Source organism: Bombyx mori, chromosome 1 (genome assembly GCF_030269925.1).
Source record: "Bombyx mori chromosome 1, ASM3026992v2".
In the NCBI taxonomy this organism is placed as follows: Eukaryota; Metazoa; Arthropoda; class Insecta; order Lepidoptera; family Bombycidae; genus Bombyx; species Bombyx mori.
The window spans coordinates 10,838,242-10,861,245 of NC_085107.1; the positions used below are offsets into that span (position 1 = coordinate 10,838,242).

At 46.3% G+C, this 23,004-nt stretch overlaps 1 protein-coding gene across 3 annotated transcripts in view; it reads left to right on the forward strand.

The window, feature by feature from the left end:
* LOC101744185 (frequenin-2) overlaps positions 1–23,004 on the forward strand; it is a 214,340-nt gene that overhangs the window by 175,118 nt on the left and 16,218 nt on the right. The window contains exon 1 of one of the 3 annotated variants that reach the window (XM_038014403.2): positions 18,705–18,816. The exons of the other annotated variants lie outside the window; for them this stretch is intronic. Coding sequence (XP_037870331.1) covers positions 18,723–18,816 — 94 coding nt within the window. The 5' untranslated portion in view covers positions 18,705–18,722. Of the gene's footprint in view, positions 1–18,704; positions 18,817–23,004 lie in introns of those variants that run through there. 3 annotated transcript variants of the gene reach the window in all.

Genomic DNA, 23,004 nt, shown 5'->3' on the forward strand with positions numbered 1-23,004 from the left:
ACCCGTTCCAAGACGATTAAAGAACAAAACAATACGAATACACTTTGTATAGACAACTTTTTGTAATTTTTTTTTCGTTCAATTGGCATGAACATTTGACAGCTGTCATCCATGAATGCTTATATAATTTAACATGTCGCGCTACTTACAAGAACGACGCATTATTAATTTGAAATTTCATCACAAAAGTAGTGAAACTTATACTGAGACAGCTCGCTAACTTCAAGGATTTTTTTTTTTTTTTTTTTTTTTTTATGATTGAAAGTTTACTGGTGGCCCGAAGGCCTTTCCAGTTTCACCAGGACAGGTGGGCGAGCAAAGGCTCAGCCAAGAGGGGTGAGATTTGCTAACAACTGCCCGAGCGCCTCTGAAGGAGACCTAACAACTCAAGAGCAATTGTTTCGCGAATGAATCTACTACCGGATCGGAATCGCGACCCGCTGAGAAGATCCGGCGAGAAACTCAGCGGGCTGATGCATGGGTTAGGTTGCACGTCGACCTCTTTGTCGAGTTCGACGAGTACGGTTACCGGGGTCCCTAAGCCTGCCCCTAGTATTAGAGCTGAAGGCATCTAATGCAAAGGTTATTGGATCTGATGGATCCGTAAGGACGTGTCTAGGGCGTCGACGGTGACTGGCTCCTGCATGATCAGGATTCGGGGAGTAGTCAGCGGCGGCAACGATAAGGCGATTATCATGACGCATAGCCTTATCGAAGTATCGTTCCGACGCTGACTTCATGTATTTCCGAATTGATTCGAGGCCCAGGTCGTCGTGTAGGTCAACGTTCCTCACGAACCACGGAGCCCCGACAGCTAACCTGCAAAAGCGGGATTGTAGGGATTGGAGGGTGTCTATGTGTGTGCGGGCCGCGTGAGCGAACACCACACTCGCGTAAGTCATGACGGGCCTTATGCAAGTTTTGTAAAGTGTCACCTTGTTCCGAAGGGACATTTTACTTCGCTTACAGATCATGGGGTAGAGTCTACCGAGAATAAACGCGGCACGGTCACGGACTGATTTTATATGCGGGCGGAATGCCATCGATGCATCCAGGGTAACGCCCAGGTACTTGACCTTCCTGGCCCAGGGTATGGGTTGTCTAAAGAGAGTAATCGGGGGTGTGAGATTCCTCCTCCTAATCCGGGAGGAAATCCGTGTGGAGCTTCCCCTCTGAAATAGCACCGCAGTACTTTTCGCTGGGTTGATGTCTATGCGCCATTTTCGGAACCACTGCCCTAGGGCTAGGGCTGCGCTCTGAAGCTTCTTCGCGATTAGGGACTTATTTCTACTAGAATAGTAAACAGTCGTGTCGTCGGCGAATAAAGCTAAATGGGTCGGCGGCGACCGGGGAATATCGTTGACGAATAAGCTAAATAGGAGGGGTGAGAGGACAGAGCCTTGCGGGACTCCAGCTGTGAGAGATCGTGGGGAGGAGCGGGTTCCCTCGACTCGATATCGAAAAGAGCGGTTCGACAAGAAGTCCCGTATGATGAGCACGAGACTATCCGGCACGCCCATGTTGAATAGTTTGAAAATCAAACCATTGTGCCAGACTTTGTCGAACGCTTTTGCGACGTCGAAGAAGAGAGCTCCCGTGTATAACGGTTTTGGTCGATTAAGCCCCACAAGAATGTGCTCCGTGAGGCGGTGCACCTGTTGAACGCATGAGTGATTTGTACGGAATCCGAATTGTTCATCGATGAGAATGCCCTTGGATGAGACGAAATCTCTGAGGCGCTTGTAGAGCAGACGCTCATACAGCTTGCCTAGAGACATGAGGAGGCTAATCGGGCGGTAGCTCGTCGGATGATTTTTTGGTTTACCGGGTTTATGTATGCCGATAACGTCCGCTTCTTTCCACACCGCGGGAAAGATACAGTTCGCCATAGCGGCATTGAAAATAGATGCCAACACCACGATGAGTTGGACGGGTAGAAGTTTAATAACGCGGTTAGATATACCGTCGGAACTGGGAGCCTTGCGAGGACGTAGGTCTTTGATCAAGTCTTTAACTTCCATCGGGGTGACGGGTGGTAACGCATCCGAGGGTGGCAAGGGGGCTCTGCGTTCTACCTCACTGTCTACTAATTTTACATGAACAGGGTCCACGGATTGAGTGCTGGGCGTGCACTGGGTTTGCAATGTATCGGCCAGCAGCTCTGCTTTTTCGTCATCATCGAACGCCACGAGTCGGCCTGAGGGGCCTACGAGGGGGGGCATAGTTACTACCGTATCCGATTTGAGAGCACGAGCTAAGCGGTAGTAAGACCTTTGGGAGGGCGCGAGTCCTTCTAAGAAATCAGACCATCTGGCATCTCGGACTTCGGCGATGCGAGACTTTACGTCGCGTTGTAGGGCACGCATTCGAATACGATTTTCCGCGGTAGGATACCTGTCGTAGGCGCGTATCGAGGCGTTCTTAGCTCTAAGGAGTTCCCTAATATCGTCGGACAATTTGAAGCGGTGAAGGAAGTCCTCCGCTACAACTTGTTTCGATGACCTATCTAATGTCGAGGTGATGTGTGACGTTAAGATGTCTATGGCTTCAGCGGTATCCTGAGGAGACGGGATAGAGTCCGGGTTAAACGGGAGCGATGGTAGATCAGATTCAGCCAGGCTGATGCCCAGCGTGTGCCAATCCACCACAGTCCTCGTGACGGGAACGGAATCGGGAGTGCGACCGAGCTTCATAACGACGGGACGGTGGTCTGAATCTAACTCTGAAACTACTTCGATCGAGTGTAAGCGCAGAGTTACGTTTTTTAATAACGCTATGTCGAGTATATCCGGGCGATGCGCGATATTTAGCGGGTAGTGAGTCGGGGTTAGCGGAGCGACGATATCGAAGGCGAGATCATCGACTAACGCGTCAAGCCGCCTGCCATTCGGGGTTGTGGTGTGTGAGTTCCACCTGATGTGTTTACAATTTAGGTCGCCCGCCAGAATGACAGAGCTCCCCATACCGAGCAGCGCCTCGATATCACTGCTTAGAACGATCTTATCCGGTGGAAGATAAACGGACGCGATAACGATCGGCGCGTGTCCCGTCAGTGAGATTCGGCACACTGATGCTTCGATATTAGCGAGCGCGGGAGGATCGAGCGGGACGCAATGCAGGGCTCTTCTATAGTAAATGACGGTACCACCACCACGGGCAGAGAGCCTGTCGTTCCTGACCATGTTATAGTTCGCGATTTTAGGGTCACGGCGCGCGGGCTTAAGTAGGGTCTCCTGCACTAAAAAGATATCAATTTGATGGTCACGCAAAAAGTCAGAAACCTGATCACGTTGATTTGCGAGACCGTAAGCGTTAAAAAATCCTATCGTTACGGATAGGGGCTTTATTCTACTTATATACGCCATTGATTACCGGCGGAGTGAGGGGAGGACGTACGTATTTAATGACGCGTATACGTCGGCGTATTCCTGCACAACGGCGATAAAGTGTTGTGCAGTGGAGGCAGCGCGAATGGCGTCGCCCAAAGCGTTAACGCGCTCAAAGTTGATCGACTGAAAGAAGTCGATCGCTAAAGCGAGATTTTCGGACGCGGTCGGAGGGCAAGTCGCGGGAGAGGGACGAGTCGCGGGGGCGGGACGAATCGCGGAGGAGGGAGTTGTAGCCGTGTTCGTGTACGGCAGCGGTTTTGTCCAGGCCGAGACACTGGGCACCGCCGCCGGAACGAACGCTGGCTTAGCCTGCGACGCAGAGGGTGCCGAGGCTTTGATGTCTGGGCCGGAAGCTCGGAGGCGGTTTTGGCGGGCGACGCGGCGATTTATTTTAGGGGCTCGGGGGCAACCACGGTAATTCGCGGGGTGACCCTGTGTTCGACACAGGACGCAGCTAGGCGGTTCCGTCGCGGTTTTTTGGTCGCGAGCGCAGAGGGCCGTGGCGTGATCGCCCAAACACTTAACACATCGGGGGCGCGCGTGACAGTTACGGGAAGAGTGCCCGTACAATTGACAGTTATGGCACTGGCTAGGAATGCCTTTTTTATGGGGGGCTTCGATGGCGATACCGGAGAGCCTACAGACGGTCTGTGTGTTGAAGATTTTCTTACCCTCGGGGGTAGGCTGGAGGGTAACTAGAACCATATTATATGGCTCCCTACCGCGACCGGTGTGCATACGGTGCACAGAATTCACTGGAAAGCCCTGTTCTAACAGATCGGCCTTGACGAGCTCTACATCTAACTCTTTAGGGATTCCGCGTATTACAACGCGGAGTTCGCGCTCCTCCTGGAGCGTATAAGTATGGAAACTTATACGTTCCTTACGGAGGTAAGAAGAGAGGGCCCTATGGTCGTCGGGTGTTTGAACCTTAATTTGAATGCCGTTCGCGAGGTTACGGGCATTCGTGAAATTTATATTTTTGGCCTTAAGGGCCAGGCAAACTCGATCCCAAGCTGCCTTCTCCTGAAGGATAACCGGGGGAGGGGTCTGGGTTTTATTTTGTGCCACCGGACGCGGCGACGGAGTGGCACGGGCTGGGGGCGCAACGGGAGTCTGAGGGCGGGGGCGCGACGCGTTCACGGCTTTGCTAATTTTAGCGGCCGCGGGAGCTCGAGACTCCGCGGCACGCTTCTTACCCTTCTGTACCAGGGTGAATCCATCCGTCGATGAGGCGGGGGCGAGGTCGACCTCCATGTCCGAGTCAGAGTCGGAGCACGAGGAGGCGGGTGCAGGCGACCTACGAGCAAGTGTAGGTGTTTTAGAGGGCGCGACGGAGGCGGCGGATGATCGCGCTGCTGGAACGGTGACCACGGCGGACGACGCAGCAGCTTTTCTCGCCAGTATAGGCGACACGGGAGCGGCAGGCACGACAGAGGCTGCGGTGCTCAATGCAGAAGCTCTGCACGCAGGTACAGGCGACGCAGGAGCAGCGAGCGCGGCGGAGTCCTCGAGAGGGCTCGCAGTGTGATTGGCCTTGAAGGCCAGAAACTCTGAGGCGAGCTGTGGGTGGCGAAGTCGGAGGAATTCCGCGAATACAGCGTCCATGATCGCTGAGTACCCAGGTGGGGCGGCCCCGGGTGTTGAAAACACTCGCCTTGCGGCGAGGCCCCAACTTCTCGGACCTGAGCGGTTCTATTGAACACAGGTGGCAATGCGGCGCGATTACTACAGGACAAAGAAAAAGCACAACAAAACAGAAATTACAAAAAGAAACAAAACAAATAAATACTTGCAGGAAAACACTTTGTCGGCAAATGTTCCACGAACACAAAAATAACTAAAACAAAAAAAAGCTTCCAGGAAACACACTTGGTCGGCAGATGTATCACGAACACAGGCCGCGCGAACAATGGCCGGGCTAACAAAAGCCGGGCGAACAAAGACCGGGCGATCGAGTGGACGATGAGCACGTCCGCACGTGACGGGTGCCTCTATCGGAATCGGATTTTTTGTGTAGACTAGAGCAAGAACTATGATAACGGAGATCTTGGGATCTCAATTGCACAGCCTGGGTCTGGATGACATGTGTTCTCTTCAGGACTTCGCCACCTATTACAAGGCGCATCAATCATTCGATTTATTTACGCAACTATTTCCAAGCCAAATCACCATTATTCTTTCTTTTTTTGGGATTTTGTGAAATCTAGTGAGTTAAATTTGAATAGACCAGAAACAATCTTTAGCTCAAGGCCGAGTTCCGACCCGTCATCGGTGAGACACAATCACATTTTTCACAAAACGATCAATGGACTATCATTAGAGCCACGAAGGCAATTTAAAAGATATTTTATTCGAAAAATAATCGGGATTTTACAATGCAATAACACGCTCAAAAAATTCATATTGTTATTATTAAATGATGTAAGTGCTCTCTTGGCAAGAGACCCTATATATACCATATAACTTGAAATACTTCGAAAAAATAACTTTTTTTTTCGTACAAGCCTTATTCCTTGTAATACCTTTCTAGCAACAATGACATCTTCGCCAACTGTCCCGAGCATCAGGCAACTTTTAACAAACTACAATATGCGTAATTCATTTGAGTTTACAAATCATAAACTTTGAATATATAATTATTCAGCTAATATTAGAGTATTAGTAAGGCGTACTTTTTCATTCTTTTAGATTTTAATCAAAAAATCGAACGAGCTATTTCGGTTTCATAAATTTTCAACACCCCTTCGCACACCCAACACCTTGTTAGCCAGAGTGCTCTTGAAAGCGCAACGAGTGCCAAATTGATTTTTGAAATTCAATCAACAAACGGAAGGAAACATTTCTGGCACAGTTATGTGATTGATGATGACATTTAACACACACGAGTCGAATACGCGAGTATCGATTCTGTTATCGATAAGGGATCGATGATTTATAAATTCAATAGATGAAACCCTAAAAATATATCATTGTTTCACGTAGCCGCCTACATCCGAAGAGGGACTTCAAATATATTCAAGTAAAAACAGTCATCTGCATTAGAAATGGTAACTTTTGTTTTAACAGGATATGAAATAAACTCTCCCAAAAATGTTCATGTTATGGTCAATTTGGGAGAAACATTGTATATTACCCTGACTTCTCTGACATTGCTAATTCAAGTCTCCCGATAAACTATAATAAAACTACAATATCATGTCTAAATGTCTATAGTGTCTAAGACGTTGCGATTACTGTAAGCCGTAAATACTAATCCGTTTACAGATTTAAAAAAAAACAATAAAAATATAAGTACGTGCCTATATTTATAGATTACATTACACAGGCTAACTTTTACGAACGCGCAACCAAAAATAAAATGGCAAACAACACATTTTAATCCTTTACCTGATCCTTTGTAACGTAACCAAAAGCTCGGCGACGGGTCGGTAATTATAATTTCGCCATACACAAAACGACACATATTTAATGAACGTATACTTTTAATTAACAATGTAAATCGGAAGCGAGAACGTATCGTTTGACGCAAACAACCATAAAATCATCGTGTACAGACAATTTCATACATGAGCGCTGACTTTGTTATCGTCATTAAAATTATAAACGAATTACGTACGCCTATTCTTGCATTGATGCAACAATTTTAGGCAGGTTCAAACACATCTTCCATCACAATATCCTAATAATTAAAGTTCTTTGTTGATTTAAATTCAAATATAAATTAATTTTATTTTGTTCTATGTTCAAATTCAAATTAATCTAGAGCCTGAAGAAGATTCTAGGTGACAAATACAAATTTTCTGCATTAAATCTCGATAAATTTTCTTTATTTCAACTCCAAAAATATTATTTTACAAAACAAACAAATACATTTCTATTCTTTTTTTCTGATGATTATATCTACTCTAAAGGTTTATTTCTCTTACAAGGAACCTGGTAGAAGGACCTCTTGTGAGTCCGTACGGGTAGGTACCACCACCCTGCCTAATTCTGCCATGAAGCAGTAATACGTTTCGGTTTGAAGGGCGGGGCAGCCGTTGTAACTGTGTACTTATTTTTGAAATAAATTTTCACTAAAGTACGTTCTTGAAATGCTCGGGAAGTCTCTGTTAACTCCCAGACTTACCCAGAATTTCGAGGACTAAGAAAATATTTCCTAAATCGACGACTGTACATGAGTTCTGCTCTTGTTGCGATTGTGGGACGTAAAAAGGACACGGTATCATTTACATTAGTTTCTCGAATCAATCTCCGTGGAATGAATTGTAGAATAAAAAGTATAGAGCGGATCTGAAGTCTTTCCACACGCCCGAGCAATGCATATCATTAGTATCGTTAAAAATAATCATTTATCACATAATTTTTTATTATTTTAATTCGTATCTTACAAAAAGTTTTAAGTAAATTAATAAATACCTACAAGGACAATAACATGTGGTTTTCGTAGTGAAATATCAAAGAGAAAGTACACGACTTACCTTGAAATTAAGTTTTGGTAACTTTTATGATCGGCGACAATATTTATGACTTTAACAGGTATACAGTAATTAACTTGTTCTATATCATTTAAAGATTTAAAAAAATTTTCAATCAAATTCTTAAATAATCCATCCATTATTATTCGAATCTTACACTAACACTTTCGATGAAGTGGAACATTAAAATTTTATTAGTTTTTTATAATTTTGCTAAGGGCTTAACGATCTTCTGCCTTTATCTTAAGTAGCAGAGTCCATAGATATGACAACCTGAATACTGCCACCCATCTTGACATATGATGTCGAAGTCTTAATTGTATGTATTGTGGTTATTCCGCCTTTGAGTCTGGAACGCATGTCTGCTTCGCCACAGAAATAAGGATAGCGATCACGAATTTAAAAAAGATTTACCTTTGCAACTCTGAGATCGGGTATCATTATGTTTTTAATCGTTTAAGTAAACTAAGTTATTAAATTTTAAGTAAATCTTGCATCGTGTGAAAAGCTCACGTTAGAAACATCGTCGTCAGAGACATCATGTGCGTGGTAATTATAGCTCTATATCCAGTAAACGCGTTTATTTGGACTAAATGAGATAACTAATAATAAAAAATCTTCATTAATTACAATTGCGAATGAGGTAGGTTTTTTCATTTTACGTTAGCATCACTATTAATTTAATAATGATGGATTTGTTGATTTGAAGCTTTATAGAATAACAAGCGGCCCGCTCCGGCTCCGCTCGGGTCTTTACCAAAAAAACAACAACGATATTTGACGTTTTATTTTTTAAAATAAAAGAACACTTATGCGGCATAACTATAATAGTTAGACAAATGCTGTCGCGACACTTTTTGTAAATAATAATGAGTTCTGCAAAGGCTTAGTACATTATTTTATTCTATTATCAATAGTTTTCGCAGGGCACGCAATGTAAAGAATATTTTAGGTAATTTTTTTACACCTTGTGTTACATTATTGGAGTTTTAGTAAGGATCCCTAATTTTTTTCAAAAAAGATTACAGCCTTTGTCACTCGGGAATAATGTAGCTTCCAAATAATGAAAGAACTTTTCAAATCGATTCAGTAGTTTCGGAGCCCATTCAATACAAACAAACAAAGAAACAAATCCTTCCTCTTTATAATATTAGTATAGATAATGCAATCAGCAAGTTTTTTTTTTTTCTAAATATGCCTAAAAATATCAAAACACAAAATTCCTTCTTAACAAAGCTCTGTACTTATAACCGAATCCGAAGTATGATGAAATATGTATAAGACAGATATTATAATAGCTCGCGGAAAACTCTGCGTGTCATTTTAAAATGGAAACTGGAAAACAGCTCGAAGATTAAACGACCAAAGCATCTTGAGTATGCATTAAAATCTTACTACAGTACTTACTAAATACATTTTAAAACGTTCCTAGGATTTTAAAGATAAAAGAGAGCATTCAATACATAATATTTATGTTCGTATGTGACGACGGAGCATAAAACTTCAGCATTCAAGCTAAATTGAGCGATAAATTGACGCTAGTTCAATTCTACATAATGGAAAACGATTACATTCTAGAAATAATACGTTCTACGTTCTCTCTATCTCGTTGGGGCACTTCGCGAAGGAAACAAGTTCCTGAAAAAACTTGATACCAATATGTCTAATTGTCAATAATGTATGAAACACAGCAGGTGTATTAAGTCGGCAGTATCTTTAAAAAAATCGCAATATTAAATCTCGAAGGTATGTTAACTATATTTTTTGTAGCTTCATTTTTGAAGTGAAACTTCTTTAGAATCGTTGTGATTTCAAACTCGATGAAACGAAAAAATTAGTCCATAGAGACACAAACACATAAATGTATAGGATTCAGCCGGCGAGAGAATGAGATAGAACACATTATACGTGAAGTTAAAATATCAATTCACAGAGGGCGCAACCTCGTACTATAAAAGATGATTTACAATTATTTACTAATGACAAAATTTTATATATTATTATATGTAGACATTTAGGATAATTGTATTTTAATTTTTGAAGATTTCACTTCTACCACGTGTGAATTGCACACATGTTTTTTTCAGTACAATAAATGACATGAAAACCATAAGAACATTCTTCTACAATCGTATTATATTATTCTTATCATAAGCTAGTTTACAATTAAAGTAACATTAATTTACATGTTCTACTTATTACTAAATTCATATAACTCAGTGCACGTTCAGTAGATCTGAACTCGACGATTAATATCCATTAAGGGAATTCCGAGATACAGATACATACTGACACATTATATTCTTGTCAAAGGAAGGCAATTTTCAATATCTCCATCGCCTGTCGAGTTCACGAAATACAAGAATTTCAAATTGGGAAATCTACTCTAACTATTTGAATTCCGCCAGTGAATATTATGTTGACGAATTTTCTAATTAGATTAGATGTTAGGCTGCGAAGCAACGTTGCGTATATAAAATTTAGCAAATATTTTACTAGCACTGTTTGGGAACTGAATGTTATTACGGTGTCATAATTTTTAAACACTTGTGAGGATAATTCTTAAGTACCATAGAAGACTCAATCCCCACGGAGATAACATGACAAGAGTTTTCAAACTGAAGTCATTATAATGTAATACTAAACGTTATTGGATGAAACTGAAGCTTTTATTCTATTATATTTGCGTAGGAGGAGAGCCGAAAGTCATGTGCAGCAGAGAGAATTGTAAGTGGCCGGCGTCCAATACACGGCAAAGTAACTTAGGCCGTTGATAATAATGTAGAAATAGTATTATTTTCATTTAATCTAATAAAGAAAGTACGGATTGCATTATTGTTTTTTTGCTTTCTTGTGATAGAGAGATACGATGATTTTATGGTACTAGCTCTATATTAGCCTCTTCGTGATAAATTGTAAAGCCAAAATTTTATTATGATATTGCATAATAATATGAAAAATTATGTCAGTATCATTTATAAGAAGTTCGATGAAAAAGTATAATAATAAAAAAATAGATTGAAAATAATTTTCCCTAAGCCTCTATCTAAAAAGATTCCTACAGTTCAACAATTTACTTTAAACTGCTTAAATGCGATGAACGAAATATATTACGCTTAGCTTAAATATACAAATTCTAAAATTTACCGTTTTAATTCTGAATTATCAGGTAAACAAGGGCACTTAGATAAGAATGATAAACGCGTAATTTCCTTCGTTTAGAAAGGTCAGGTGGCAACCTCAACGCTTATTTAAGGCAACCTCGAAATAAAACGCAACAAAATTAACGTTCACAACAGATTTAAAAAAACACGCTGTTTTTTTTTATTGAATACACATTACTTTAGGCCCTACCCGACATTAAATGGGCAACATCGTAAACGGACGACATTGTCATGGCCATAGTTACAGTACCTACATTTTGAAATAACTACACGAAACAAGAAAAGTTTCACTTTACCAAAATTGGACTGACATCATTCGCAAAACGAATTCTGATATATGCTTTTGAATACTTTCTCCTTGTACCACAGGATCAATTTAATGCTGAAATGGTTTTTTGTTAACATTCGTGGACATTCTTGCCCTTGTGCTCGCGAATAAAAAAGATCGCTTCATTGTAAACGGTGAGTGAAGCACTATTTCGGACTATAACCTCTTTATTTGGAAGTCAGTATTGTAACCTCAGTTCACAGCTGTTACATAAATAAGATTTTTATATCATTTGAATATCAAATTACGTGATACGTAATGGTACATAGTCTATGGTAGTACTTGGTAATAATACACAAGACAAGAAGGGTCGTCGTACCCCCTTTCGGGGGCACGGAACGGGCCTCGGGGCAAACCCCACTACCCGGGACGGAGCTCCCTGCCACATAGGGCAGGGGTGAAGTAGATGCGGGGAGGACATGGGGAAGGTACGCTGTTCGCTGCGTGTTCGGCGGCAATTTACATCTATATACTTATATATAATACGATGGGCAGTCTGGTCGCGGCTCGATGCCCGCGGCGGTGACACCCCGGCGCCGGCTGCTGTCCTCTGCTTCCTTACAGCTAAATTTTTTTTTTTTTTTTTTTTTTTTTTTTTTTTTTTTTTTTTTTTTTTTTTTTTTTTTTTTTTTTTTTTTTTTTTTTTTTTTTTTTCCTTACTATCTAACTACAACTAACTACAACTAAACTAAAGCTAACTAAACTACTATATACATACAGGGACAACAGTCAGCAGCTACGAGGGGCCCGCCACCGGCCCCATGCCGCGGCCCCGCCTCTACAAATCAGAGGGGGAGCCGCGACACTAGTTTGGCGCTCACCCGCTAAGGGCTCCCCAGAAGGGGAAGACCGTCGCGGGGAGGGACCGATATAATCACTCCCCATAAGGGGGAGTGGTCCACCCAACGGGGGTGGGAAATGGGTCCCCATAAGGGGGCACCCCAACGATGTGGGGGGAACTGACGAGTGTGGACAGCTCAGTCCCATGGGGGCACTCATTATGAGCACTCCCATATCACTCCGATTAAGCCGACTATCTTACCATAGCCGGGGGTTCCAGTAGCTCCCTTGGTAGCGCCAGACCATCAGGTGGTCTAGCGTGCAAGGGAGCTAAGTTGTGGAGATGCTCGTGGGGTCCACCGTCAGCCCGCTCGTAAAGATTACGAGCTAGCCTCCGGATGAACTCCTCGAGCGACTCCACATCCAGATCCCGGGCGATTACGGCATTACTGACGTAACGCCCTGCTCCGACTATCGTGCGAAGAGCCAGATTCTGCTGGGCCTGTAACTTCACCCGCATGACCTGCGGGATGAGGTGATACCAGGCCGCAGCTGCGTACGTGATACGGGAACGGACATACGTCTTATAAATGCCGAGCTTAGTCCTGACCGGCAACCTGGAGGCCAACACCGGCCGGAGGAGGAATCTCGCGTAGCGAGCGGCCGCCAACGCCTTATTGGCGTGGGCGGTCATCCCCAAACTCCGGTCGATATCGACCCCCAAGTACCGGACGCTGGATCTAAACTCGACATTAGCGCCACGGAGACTGAGCTGTCCCGGGACGACTCTTGTGCGGACCGGACCGAAGAGAATAGCCGCGGTCTTCCCCACGTTGACCGCGACCCTCCATCGGTCCAGCCACTGGGGCAGTAAGTCCAATAACCTCTGCATCCTCGAAATGGCCGCAGAGGGGAAGTTGGATGACGCGAAGTAGGCGCTGTCGTCGGCAAACAGCGCCAACTTCACGTCGGCTTCCCACGCTTCGAGGTTGCCCTCGAGCGTGGGAATGTCGTTGGTGTAGAGAGCGTAGAGGAATGGTGCCAGGACGCTCCCCTGCGGAACTCCGGCCGTGACTGGGCGCACCGACGACTTGGCGCCCTCGACCGCGACAAGGAAGGATCTTCCCTCCAGGTACGACCCCAGCAGTCGCACGTAGGCGTGCTGGAGGTCCGTGTTCTGCAACAGCTTGTGGATCAGTCCCGCATGCCAGACACGGTCGAAGGCCTTCTCGATGTCGAGAAAGACTGCGGCCGTGTACTGGCGCGCGTTGGTCCGATCCGCCAAGTGATGCATGACGCGGACCAATTGCAGCGTTGTCGAGTGACCGCTACGAAACCCGAATTGCTCGGGTCTGAGAAGGATGTGCGGCGACATCCTTCTCAGCAGCAGCCGCTCGAACAACTTGCCCACGTGCGACAGCAGCGTGATCGGACGGTAACTGGAGGGATTTCTCCTGTCCTTGCCGGGTTTGGGCAAGGCGATAACCTTGCCCAATTTCCAAATTCCCGGGAAGTGTCCTGTGGACAGAATGGAGTTGAACAGCCGTGTCATATATGACACGACCGTCTCAGGGAAGTGGAAAAAAGCGAGGGAGGGAATACCGTCCTCGCCCGGCGCCTTGCGCCTCTTCATCCGCTTGATGATGAGGCGCAATTCGCTGGGAGTGATGAGATCACCATCTCCCAACGGTGGCACCGGGGAGGAGAGTAGGCTTGCTACGCTCTCTTCCACCGATTGGTGGAATGCGGCCTCTGAGGGTGCAGAGTCATTTGGAGCGAACTGCCGCTCCAGCATTTCGGCCAGGATATCGGCGCGGGCCTGAGCCGAGAAGCATCGGTTGCCCCTCTCGTCCACGAGTGGACAGGTCGGGGCAGGCCGATTTGAGAGCTGGCGACAAAGCCGGTGGAGGGATACTGAGGAGGGGTCCTCGCGGGCCTCCTCGATCCTCTCCTGCCAGGCATAGCCCCGGAAGGTGCTAATCTTTGTCGCCAGTTCCGCTTCCAGCTCATTAAGCTCGCGCTTTATCCTGGGACAACGAGTTGTCGCCCAGAGCCTCCTCAAGCCCCTCTTCCGGCGAATAATCGCCTTCAGATGGGCCGGGAGTATACCTCTGGGCCCGCCGCTGGGCACAAGAGTCGTCGCCTGGTCGATCGCTCCCCTGATGGAGTCAACAAGGCGGGTTGCCGCATCGTCGACCCCATCAGGGGTGTTGGGGTCCTGAATCACGGGAAGGTCGACTAGTCGTCTCTTGAAGAGCTCCCAGTCGACCTTCGGTCGTAGGGGCGAGGTCGCAACCCGGGTGAGCCCCATTCCCAGTGTCACCAGGATAGGGAGATGTGGGGTACCCAGGTCGTACAGTGCCTCGATCGTTACGGGGCACCGTAGCCCCTTGTGCACACACACATCCAGCACATCGGGCTGATAGCGCGCGGCGGTCGGGATGTGTGTGGGTTCGTCGGGGCCGACCACGGAGTAGTCGCCCCTATCGGCATCTTCTAACAGCCGCCTGCCCACTGCTGAGTTAAGTCGGGAGCCCCACGCGACGTGCTTCGCGTTGAGGTCCCCGACCAGCAGAGCTGGGCGGCTGTCGTGATTCAGGGCCCGTCTTATGTCCTCAGGGTGAAATTCAGGCCCCGGGGGTCTATACGCGGCATAAATCCGCATATCCCCCCCCGAGGTGTGTACCCTCACACCGACTGACCTTGTCGATGTGAAGGACAGCAAATCCAACTGATCATGCACCACGTCCCGCCTGACGAGGGCCGCAGTGCCCCTGAACGGCCGCCCGGCAGGGGTAAGCTCGTCACGTCGGTACATGAAGTAGTTTGGAATCCTGAACGCATCCTGAGGACGTAGCTTGGTCTCGCCCAGGAGCACAACCTCTGGGTTATACTCCCGGGCGAGAACAAGCAGGTCGTTCTTTCGGGACTTTATCCCGTCGGGGTTCCAATAAATGATGCGCAGCTCCTGGCTAGCCATTGAACTGCGCAATCATTCGGTAGAACCCCGACAGGAGCGCCCCGAAGGGACTGGCTCCCGAGGCGATCTCACGGATTACTCCGGAGATCACCTCGGACAATTTCTCCCACAGTGCGAGCAGCCATGCAGCAAAGCCGGCAGGCTGGGAGGCCTGTCGACCGCTGCGGCGCTCGCGCTGAGGGCGGGGGGGGAGGGGGGGCTGGTTGTTCAAGTCGTGCTTGCCTTCGGCCGGATGGGCTGTAGGCAGTGGTTGGCTTGATGTCGGTTGTTGGGCAGTAAGGGGGGCCTCGGAGACCTCCATGGTTTCTGTGTTGGTTTGTTGGGGTTCTGGCACTGTGGGTTCAGATGTACCCCTTAGTCTCTCTCTTTCTTCCCTTTTTCTTGTTTTCCTTTTGGCCTTTTTCCTCTTGTTCTTCTCCCTTTTAGTGGACGTAGGGCCGCTAGTCGGGAGTGGTTTAGGCACTGATATACCAGCAGATGTACGACCACGGGGAGCAGGAGTGGGTTTGGGTTTATTTATCCGCCGTGGTGGGTTGGCCTGTGCCATCAGCGTAGGCGCCGATGGCAGTGCCTCCACCACCACAGCAGACGGAGCGGAGTGGGATGGGGGAGGGGGCTGGGAAGTTTTCCCTTTCCCCTTCCCCTTCCCCTTTGCTACAGGTATTGAAGCCGGAAGAGCTGCACTCCCGGCTCGAGGTGCCTGTGGTGCAGGAGGGGGGACGGTTGCTCCCATCATCCTGGCCCGTTTGCGGAAGACCGCACACCGTCTGTCGACGGCGGCGTGGTCCTTCCCGCAGTTGGCACAGGAGAACGGGCCGTCCCTCGGCCTCGGGCAGTCCGCTACGATGTGCTCCCCGGCACACCTTACGCAACGGACCGCGCGATGACAGTTGTAGGAGGCGTGTCCGAAGGCCTGGCAGCGATGACACTGCGCAGGCCCTCGGATTGGACGCCATCCTTCGACCGTCACCCCCGGCAGGTACAGCAGTTCGTTGACTGCGTACAAGCGGGCGAGGTCGTCCTTCGAGAGGTGGTCCAGGGCTACGTGAAAAACGCAGCCCGGACGCCCTCTCCGGGACCTAATGCACCTGGCGTATCGAGCCGGGAATCCCAGCTCCTTCAGGGCATTGACTATTTCTGCCTCGTCGGTGTCGGCAGGGAGGCCCCGGACCGCCACCTTCGAAGGCATCTCCTCCGCCAGGGCGTAACAGTACCATTTAATGGTACCGTCCCTGGCAGAGGCCTCCGACAGGTAGGCCTGGACCGCCCTATATTCCTCAGCCGACGTCGGCAGAAATCTGAAACCGGCGCCGAAGGGTCGCACCGAGGGGGCGCGGCCTAGGCGCTCCCTAATGGCCGCCATGTGGCGGGACCAATTTGGGAGGGCCTCCACCATAATTGGCGGGTGTCGGCGCAGTTCCTCCTGGGCGCGACCCTTCGGCCTCGGGGGAGGGACTCGTGAGGATTGGGAAGTCCTCTGGGCGGTAGGGATACCTGGCCTAGCTGCCATGGCAGCATAGGAGGTGGAGGGAGTGGGGTTGGGCTTAGTGGCTTGTTGAGGTCTGGTAGACTCGAGGTCCATGTACCTGGTCGAATCCAGGTTGCCCGCCGTGCCGCTTAGGGCGGGGGCACCTCGGGTTGAGTCTACCGGGATTGGAGATAGCGTTGGGGAAGGAGAGCGAGGAGGGGATCTTACTTGCCTTGGGGCTGTCCCTGTCCTGGCGGGAGCCCTAGGCTTCGGAATTGGTTGAACTGGGATTGGACTCCCAGAGGGGGACGAAGACCTAGACGAGGAAGGAGTGACCGATTCGGTTGAGGAGTGTGCAGAGGATGTGGTCGCACTTTCCTCTCCCTCCGATCTAGATGAGGGGCCTATTCTAGGACGCTTGTCCTTTTCGCTCGATGAGCCTCGGTCAGACTCGGACCTGGCCTTCTTCCGCGGCCGAGAGGGCCCAGAGGGATCGGTCAACGGGGGAAGGACATCTTCCTCCGGTTCGATCCTCGGAGTCCTTTGGGCCGCGACCGGAGGCCCGGGCCGGCTGTCCGTCCCGAGTCCCATCGAGACTGTACGGGTTGCTGGTGCTGGTCTGAATCTTAGACTCGACATAACTTGGCGTCCCTTACGGGACGGGCCGGGGGTGCTGATAATGGGGGGTGATGTCCCCCCAGACATGTTTTAGCCAATTATTATAACGGGTCCCACGACTGTCGGTACATCCGTGATAGTTACTATATAACCATATACTTCCGCTAACCGACCGATGTATTTGTTGGCTTTAACTAATAAATTAATAGGTGCTTATAATTAACTGAACTAAACTAATTAACTGGTCAAAGATACCATAATTTAAGCTACTTGAAAAGAATTATAGAATAATAATAATAAAAAATTGGATTAGACTAATAGCAAAGACAAAAAAATTGAACATACACTAAAATTAATCTGCAACGGTCCACCCTGCAGGCATCCGCCGCAGCCGGCCACTTGTAGTGTGCGTAGGAAAATTAACATAAAATAATAAAAATCTACAAAATTAACAATGTACTTACTATTGAAGACTCGAGTTCCTATTTATGTGCATCTAAATGTTGTAAAATATTCAACCTAGTAAATAATAAACTATAATAATTTGGTGTAAAATAAAGAAATAAGGAGACTATTAACAATTATGTATATGTATGTGTCGAGCGTTCAATCGCCCCGACACGATACCGATGGACCTGCAGGATTCCACCCCAGCTTGTAGTAAGGTGGGGATAGAATTCCAACAGACACATAAATTTAATCTACAATCTACAAAGAAAACAAACTACTGTAAGTCGGCAACGACGGGGAAACCTACAGCGTGTTTCGTACTAATTACTAAAAGAAAAATTGAAATGACCACTTACAAGGGTCGGTCGGTTCGCCAATATTGGAACGTAAAAGTTAAATTTATATTTACATGAATTTAAAATATTAAAACTATGGAGGGTATATTTGAAAAAACTTAATTATAGTAAATAGATCTGCCACAGTGGCGCTAGTGGGTGATTACAAAATAGGAATTATAATTAATATCTCAAAATTAGTTTAAAATTAGTAATAGAAATAATAACAATTTAAAGACAATAAAGCAAGAATAAAGAAAACTACTATGAACTACTACTATATCTAAAAACAAACTGTATACGGGGTTCCCGACGTTGCCGAGGTCCACCACCGTAAATCGGCTTACGCGGGTTTAGTAACAGCCCCTCCTAACCCCGAAGGGTAGGGGAGGACTGGGAACGGACACAGATGGCCAGACTCGAAGGCGCTAACGTAACTCGGTTTTTATTCTTAGAATAAAATGAGTACGCAGCTTTTCCAGGCTGAACGACAACTACCCGCAATTAACCAATGTTAGGAAAGAAAGTGTCGAACAACTCACCTGGTCCCGGGTCCTGCGTTACGTTGCTCGGAACGTCTCCGCGCCGAAACAACACCGCTAGATCACAACACTCACGCTTTGGGCACACACAATCGCACAGCACAAACAATAGGGGCCTCGTAGCACTGGTGTCCCGGGGTGGTAATAATACCAAGATGTTAAAAGTACGACACAAACCATTCGCTGGCACATGAGCGCAGCATGTCCAATGCCGATGAATCATCGTTCAGTTGTTCAGTGTCTGAGTATGTACTTGGCGTACTTTCAATATAAGTGGTCCAATGGTAAATAAAACAGTTTTTATTATTTATTGTTTAATCTACTCTTATTTAAACTACCGTACATATGAACTTAAAATAAGATTCAATATGTATCCAATAAACGTGAAAATGCTGTACAAATTAAAATTTATATATCTGTTTTCCGGTTCAAACAGAAGAATTGCCTTTTGCTAATGCCCCAAAATTTTGTCAAGGTAATATAATACTATATGCTATGTAAATGTAATAATAAGCTATGTGGAATATGGCGATGACAGTATTGTATAACCACAATGCGCAATCCTCCGCGTCGCGATATTAATTTTTCATAATATAAAAGAACGAAATCTTGTACTAAGCTATCGACGAATGTCTGTCCATGGTGTGTATTCAATTTCTGAACGTTAAAATGTCAGCGAGCGACGTCCGCCATGAGACTATTTCTCTTCAAATCCAGCCGCCAAGAGCGACGCATCGATTTTATATTTCTTTTATATTAAATCTTTAATTTATCATATAAGATAAATTTTATCCGCGTTGGCTATTAGCGTCACACTGTATGGGCCTTACAAGCCTGCGAGATAGCAGTTTTTTATTATTCATTTATGGTAAAATAAAGAAAATAGGTTATTTATTATTTTATTTTTTACTATTTTAATTTTCAGGTATTTACTTTTGTTGGAGTCGTTATTCATTTTAAGCCTATCTTTTTTTTATGTTGCTTATATGGGTGGACGAGCTCACGGTCCACCTGGTGTTGAGTGGTTACCGGAGCCCATAGACATCTACAACGTAAATGCCGCCACCCACCTTGAGACATGAGTTCTAAAATCTCACTTATAACAATATAACAGCTGCCCCGCTCTTCAAACCGAAACGCATTACTGCTTCACGGCAGAAATAGGCAGGGTGATAGTACCTACCCGTGCGGACTCACAAGACGTCCTACCACCAGTGTGTATAATAACGAAATTTAAAACTTTCTATGAACTATTTAATAATAAAAAAACGTAATTAATCACTGTATTCTGAACCAGGTATATCGATTACGATAAGTAAACAAAAATTTCTAATGTTGCGTAACCAAATTGTGTAATGTGAATGTGACCGGTTTCTAGAATATATGCTAATCTCCCATAAAAATACATTCCTTAAATGTAAATACGATTATAATATGCTGTAGGTATGCTTCATCGATTTTAGTAAAATGCATATTGTTAATGGACAAGACTATGGAATTTTGCTTGTCAGTTCTGTGTAATCTTTTACATATTATCTATAAAAGTTTCCTTTGCTATTTTAGTTAATCTAATTGATTTTAAATTATGTTCTATACTGATAAACATAATGGCTGTGTTAGCATACTTTCAAAATGAAAACAATTTAACCGTTATCACGTTACTGAATAGATATTATTATATTATTGAGATTTTGAATGGTAAAAATACAATGGGTGCAGAGGTAGTTTTCGAAAAAAAACAGATTATATATAAAAAAAAATGTATAGATTATAACAAATAGATAGAAAGAAATGTACTCTATTCATTTTCTACATTTCAAATTCGCACAGGTATGCATAGAACAGAAATACTTTTTTATTAAAAATTGCGAACATTTCCAAATCAGGTACCTTTTTCTTGATATGTGTCATTGTACTTTTTATGCGTTTAGCAGTGGCTACTGTGTTGTTGTTACTAAAGAAAAGGAACGGCTGCAATGATGTACTGTTTCTGTAAAATTAAACAATTTACTATTTAACTTGACTATTCATTTTTCGCCTTCGGAAGCAGACGCGTGATTAGCTCGTGATTACCGTCGCCCATAGAAGCTACATACCAGAACATTCTAGAAACTCTTTGAACAAAAAAAAATTCATAATTGATTCATAAATCAATCCGTTCAACTTCTCCGTTCATTTCCAAGCTCCAAGATGATAACTAGCAAAAATGAAGACTTAAAACACACAGGCTGAGGTTATAGTGACGAGACGCACACAGATCCGGTAATGGGTGATACAATGTTAAAGGATTGGGCTAGATCGCCTCGAACAATAACTACCCTCGTGGGACCACCGTCTCCTTCGAGGCGGCGTGTGTTTTGGCGGGGACGCCGCCATGGGAGCTGGAGGCGGAGTCGCTCGCTGCCGACTATCGGTGGCGCAGCGAGCTCCGTGCTCGGGGCGTGGCGCGTGTCCCCGAGAGTGAGCTGAGGGCGCGGAAGGCCCATTCTCGGCGGTCCGTGCTCGAGTCGTGGTCGAGGCGATTGGCCAACCCCACGTGGGGGCTACGGACCGTCGAGGCGGTTTACCCGGTCTTTGATGACTGGGTGAATCGTGGCGAAGGACGTCTCACCTTTCGTCTGGTGCAGGTGCTGACCGGGCACGGATGCTTCGGGAAGTACCTGCGCCGGATAGGGGCTGAGCCGACGACGAGGTGTCACCATTGTGGACACGACCTGGACACGGCGGAGCATACGCTCGCTGTCTGCCCCGCTTGGGAGGTGCAGCGCCGTGTCCTGGTCGCAAAGATAGGACCTGACTTGTCGCTGCCTGGCGTCGTGGCGTCGATGCTTGGCAGCGATGAGTCATGGAAGGCTATGCTCGACTTCTGCGAGTGCACCATCTCGCAGAAGGAGGCGGCGGGGCGAGTGAGGGAAAGCTCTCCTCACTACGCAGAAACCCGCCGCCGCCGAGCAGGGGGTCGGGACCGGGGTCGTATCCGTGACCTGGCCCCCTAAGAGCTAGGGGTCCCACCCGTTTTGTGCGGGGAGAGACCCAGACGTAGGGTGGCGTGCTTGCACGCTCACCCGCAATAGGAAGCCGGGTGATGGCAGACCGCGTTCCCCCGACCGCTCTGGGGGAAGGTGTAACGCGGCGCCATCAAAGCGGGCTCTCGGCCCGCTGAACGAGGGAACCGGTGGTCGTTTCGCTGGCGGCCACCGGTCCGGCGTCCGTGGGACGGTGGGATGGATGTAATGTGCTCTGCGTCAACCCTGTCCCGCCGTTTCAATAGCCCCGACTGGGCTCCGGCCCGGTCCGAGGTAGGGCGCCGGTTGTGAGCGGCAGGAGTTTTTAGTGAGGTTCAACTCCCACATACCCCACCTGCCGCGCGGGTGGGGATCCGGCGATTTTCTCCTGTGGAAAAAAAAAAAAAAAAAAACCCTCGTGGGACACACGGTACAACGCACAAAGAGAAACAAAATCACTTTGCAGAAGAATTCGAACGATCCGTGAGATCAACTTTAAATGCAGGTAGCCGGTATTTTGGAATCCCGGCTCAGGAACGGAAGCACTACATGAAGATGACCCAACCAACTTTGTAAAACATAAATACTTATCCAGGTTAGACGTGTCCCATCACACCGTGAATTTAACTTTAGCTAATATAGCTGGTTTTACTTTGCAAGTGACACCGATATCGAATACCACTTTAAATAATAATATAGAGCTCAGGGTGGCTTAAGCTCGTGGTCTTAAGGATTAATAGCTACATTAAACAGTAACAATGTTACTTCTTAATTAATCTATTCGGCTTTTCATAAGACTCATCTATCCTTGGTAGCAGCATCATCTGATTAATTACCTTATCCAAAATTTTCCTGTCCTCTATCCATAATTTCTCCCTAATTTTACTGGTCAGCAAACGTAAACACACGCATTGGTACTTATTTTAAAAGCGAAGCATTCCCACGTTGCCTAATGAGCAAAACAGTAGTACTGCTCATTTAACAGTGCTGTTTTCTTTGCCTTTGTAGACAGACGAGCCTATGTCCACTTGATGGTATAGTCACTCCAACGGCGGATCCAGGGGGTGGTTATGGGGGTCATGACCCCCCCCCCCTGAGCTAGTTCCAGGACTTGAACTAACTTGGACTAATTGAAGAACATCATGATTTATTTATTATCTATTGTTATCAAAATTAAATTATAAGTTCTTAACTTGCCCACGACTATGTGACCCCATCCTGGCGCCAAAGCTGGATCCGCCCTTGAGTCACTCACTCAACAATGCCAGGGCCAAGGCCGGTTCATGAAACTAATAAATACATCATGGAATTCTATTTACGATATCTATAGGCCCTGATGGCCGCTTGTCACGACTGGACTATGTGCTAGTTACGTTGTCCAACTAATGCTATAAAAACCTTTTATATATAAAAATAAAACAAACTAACTAGATTCATAGCGTTAAAAAAGGTGGAACGTTTACAAAA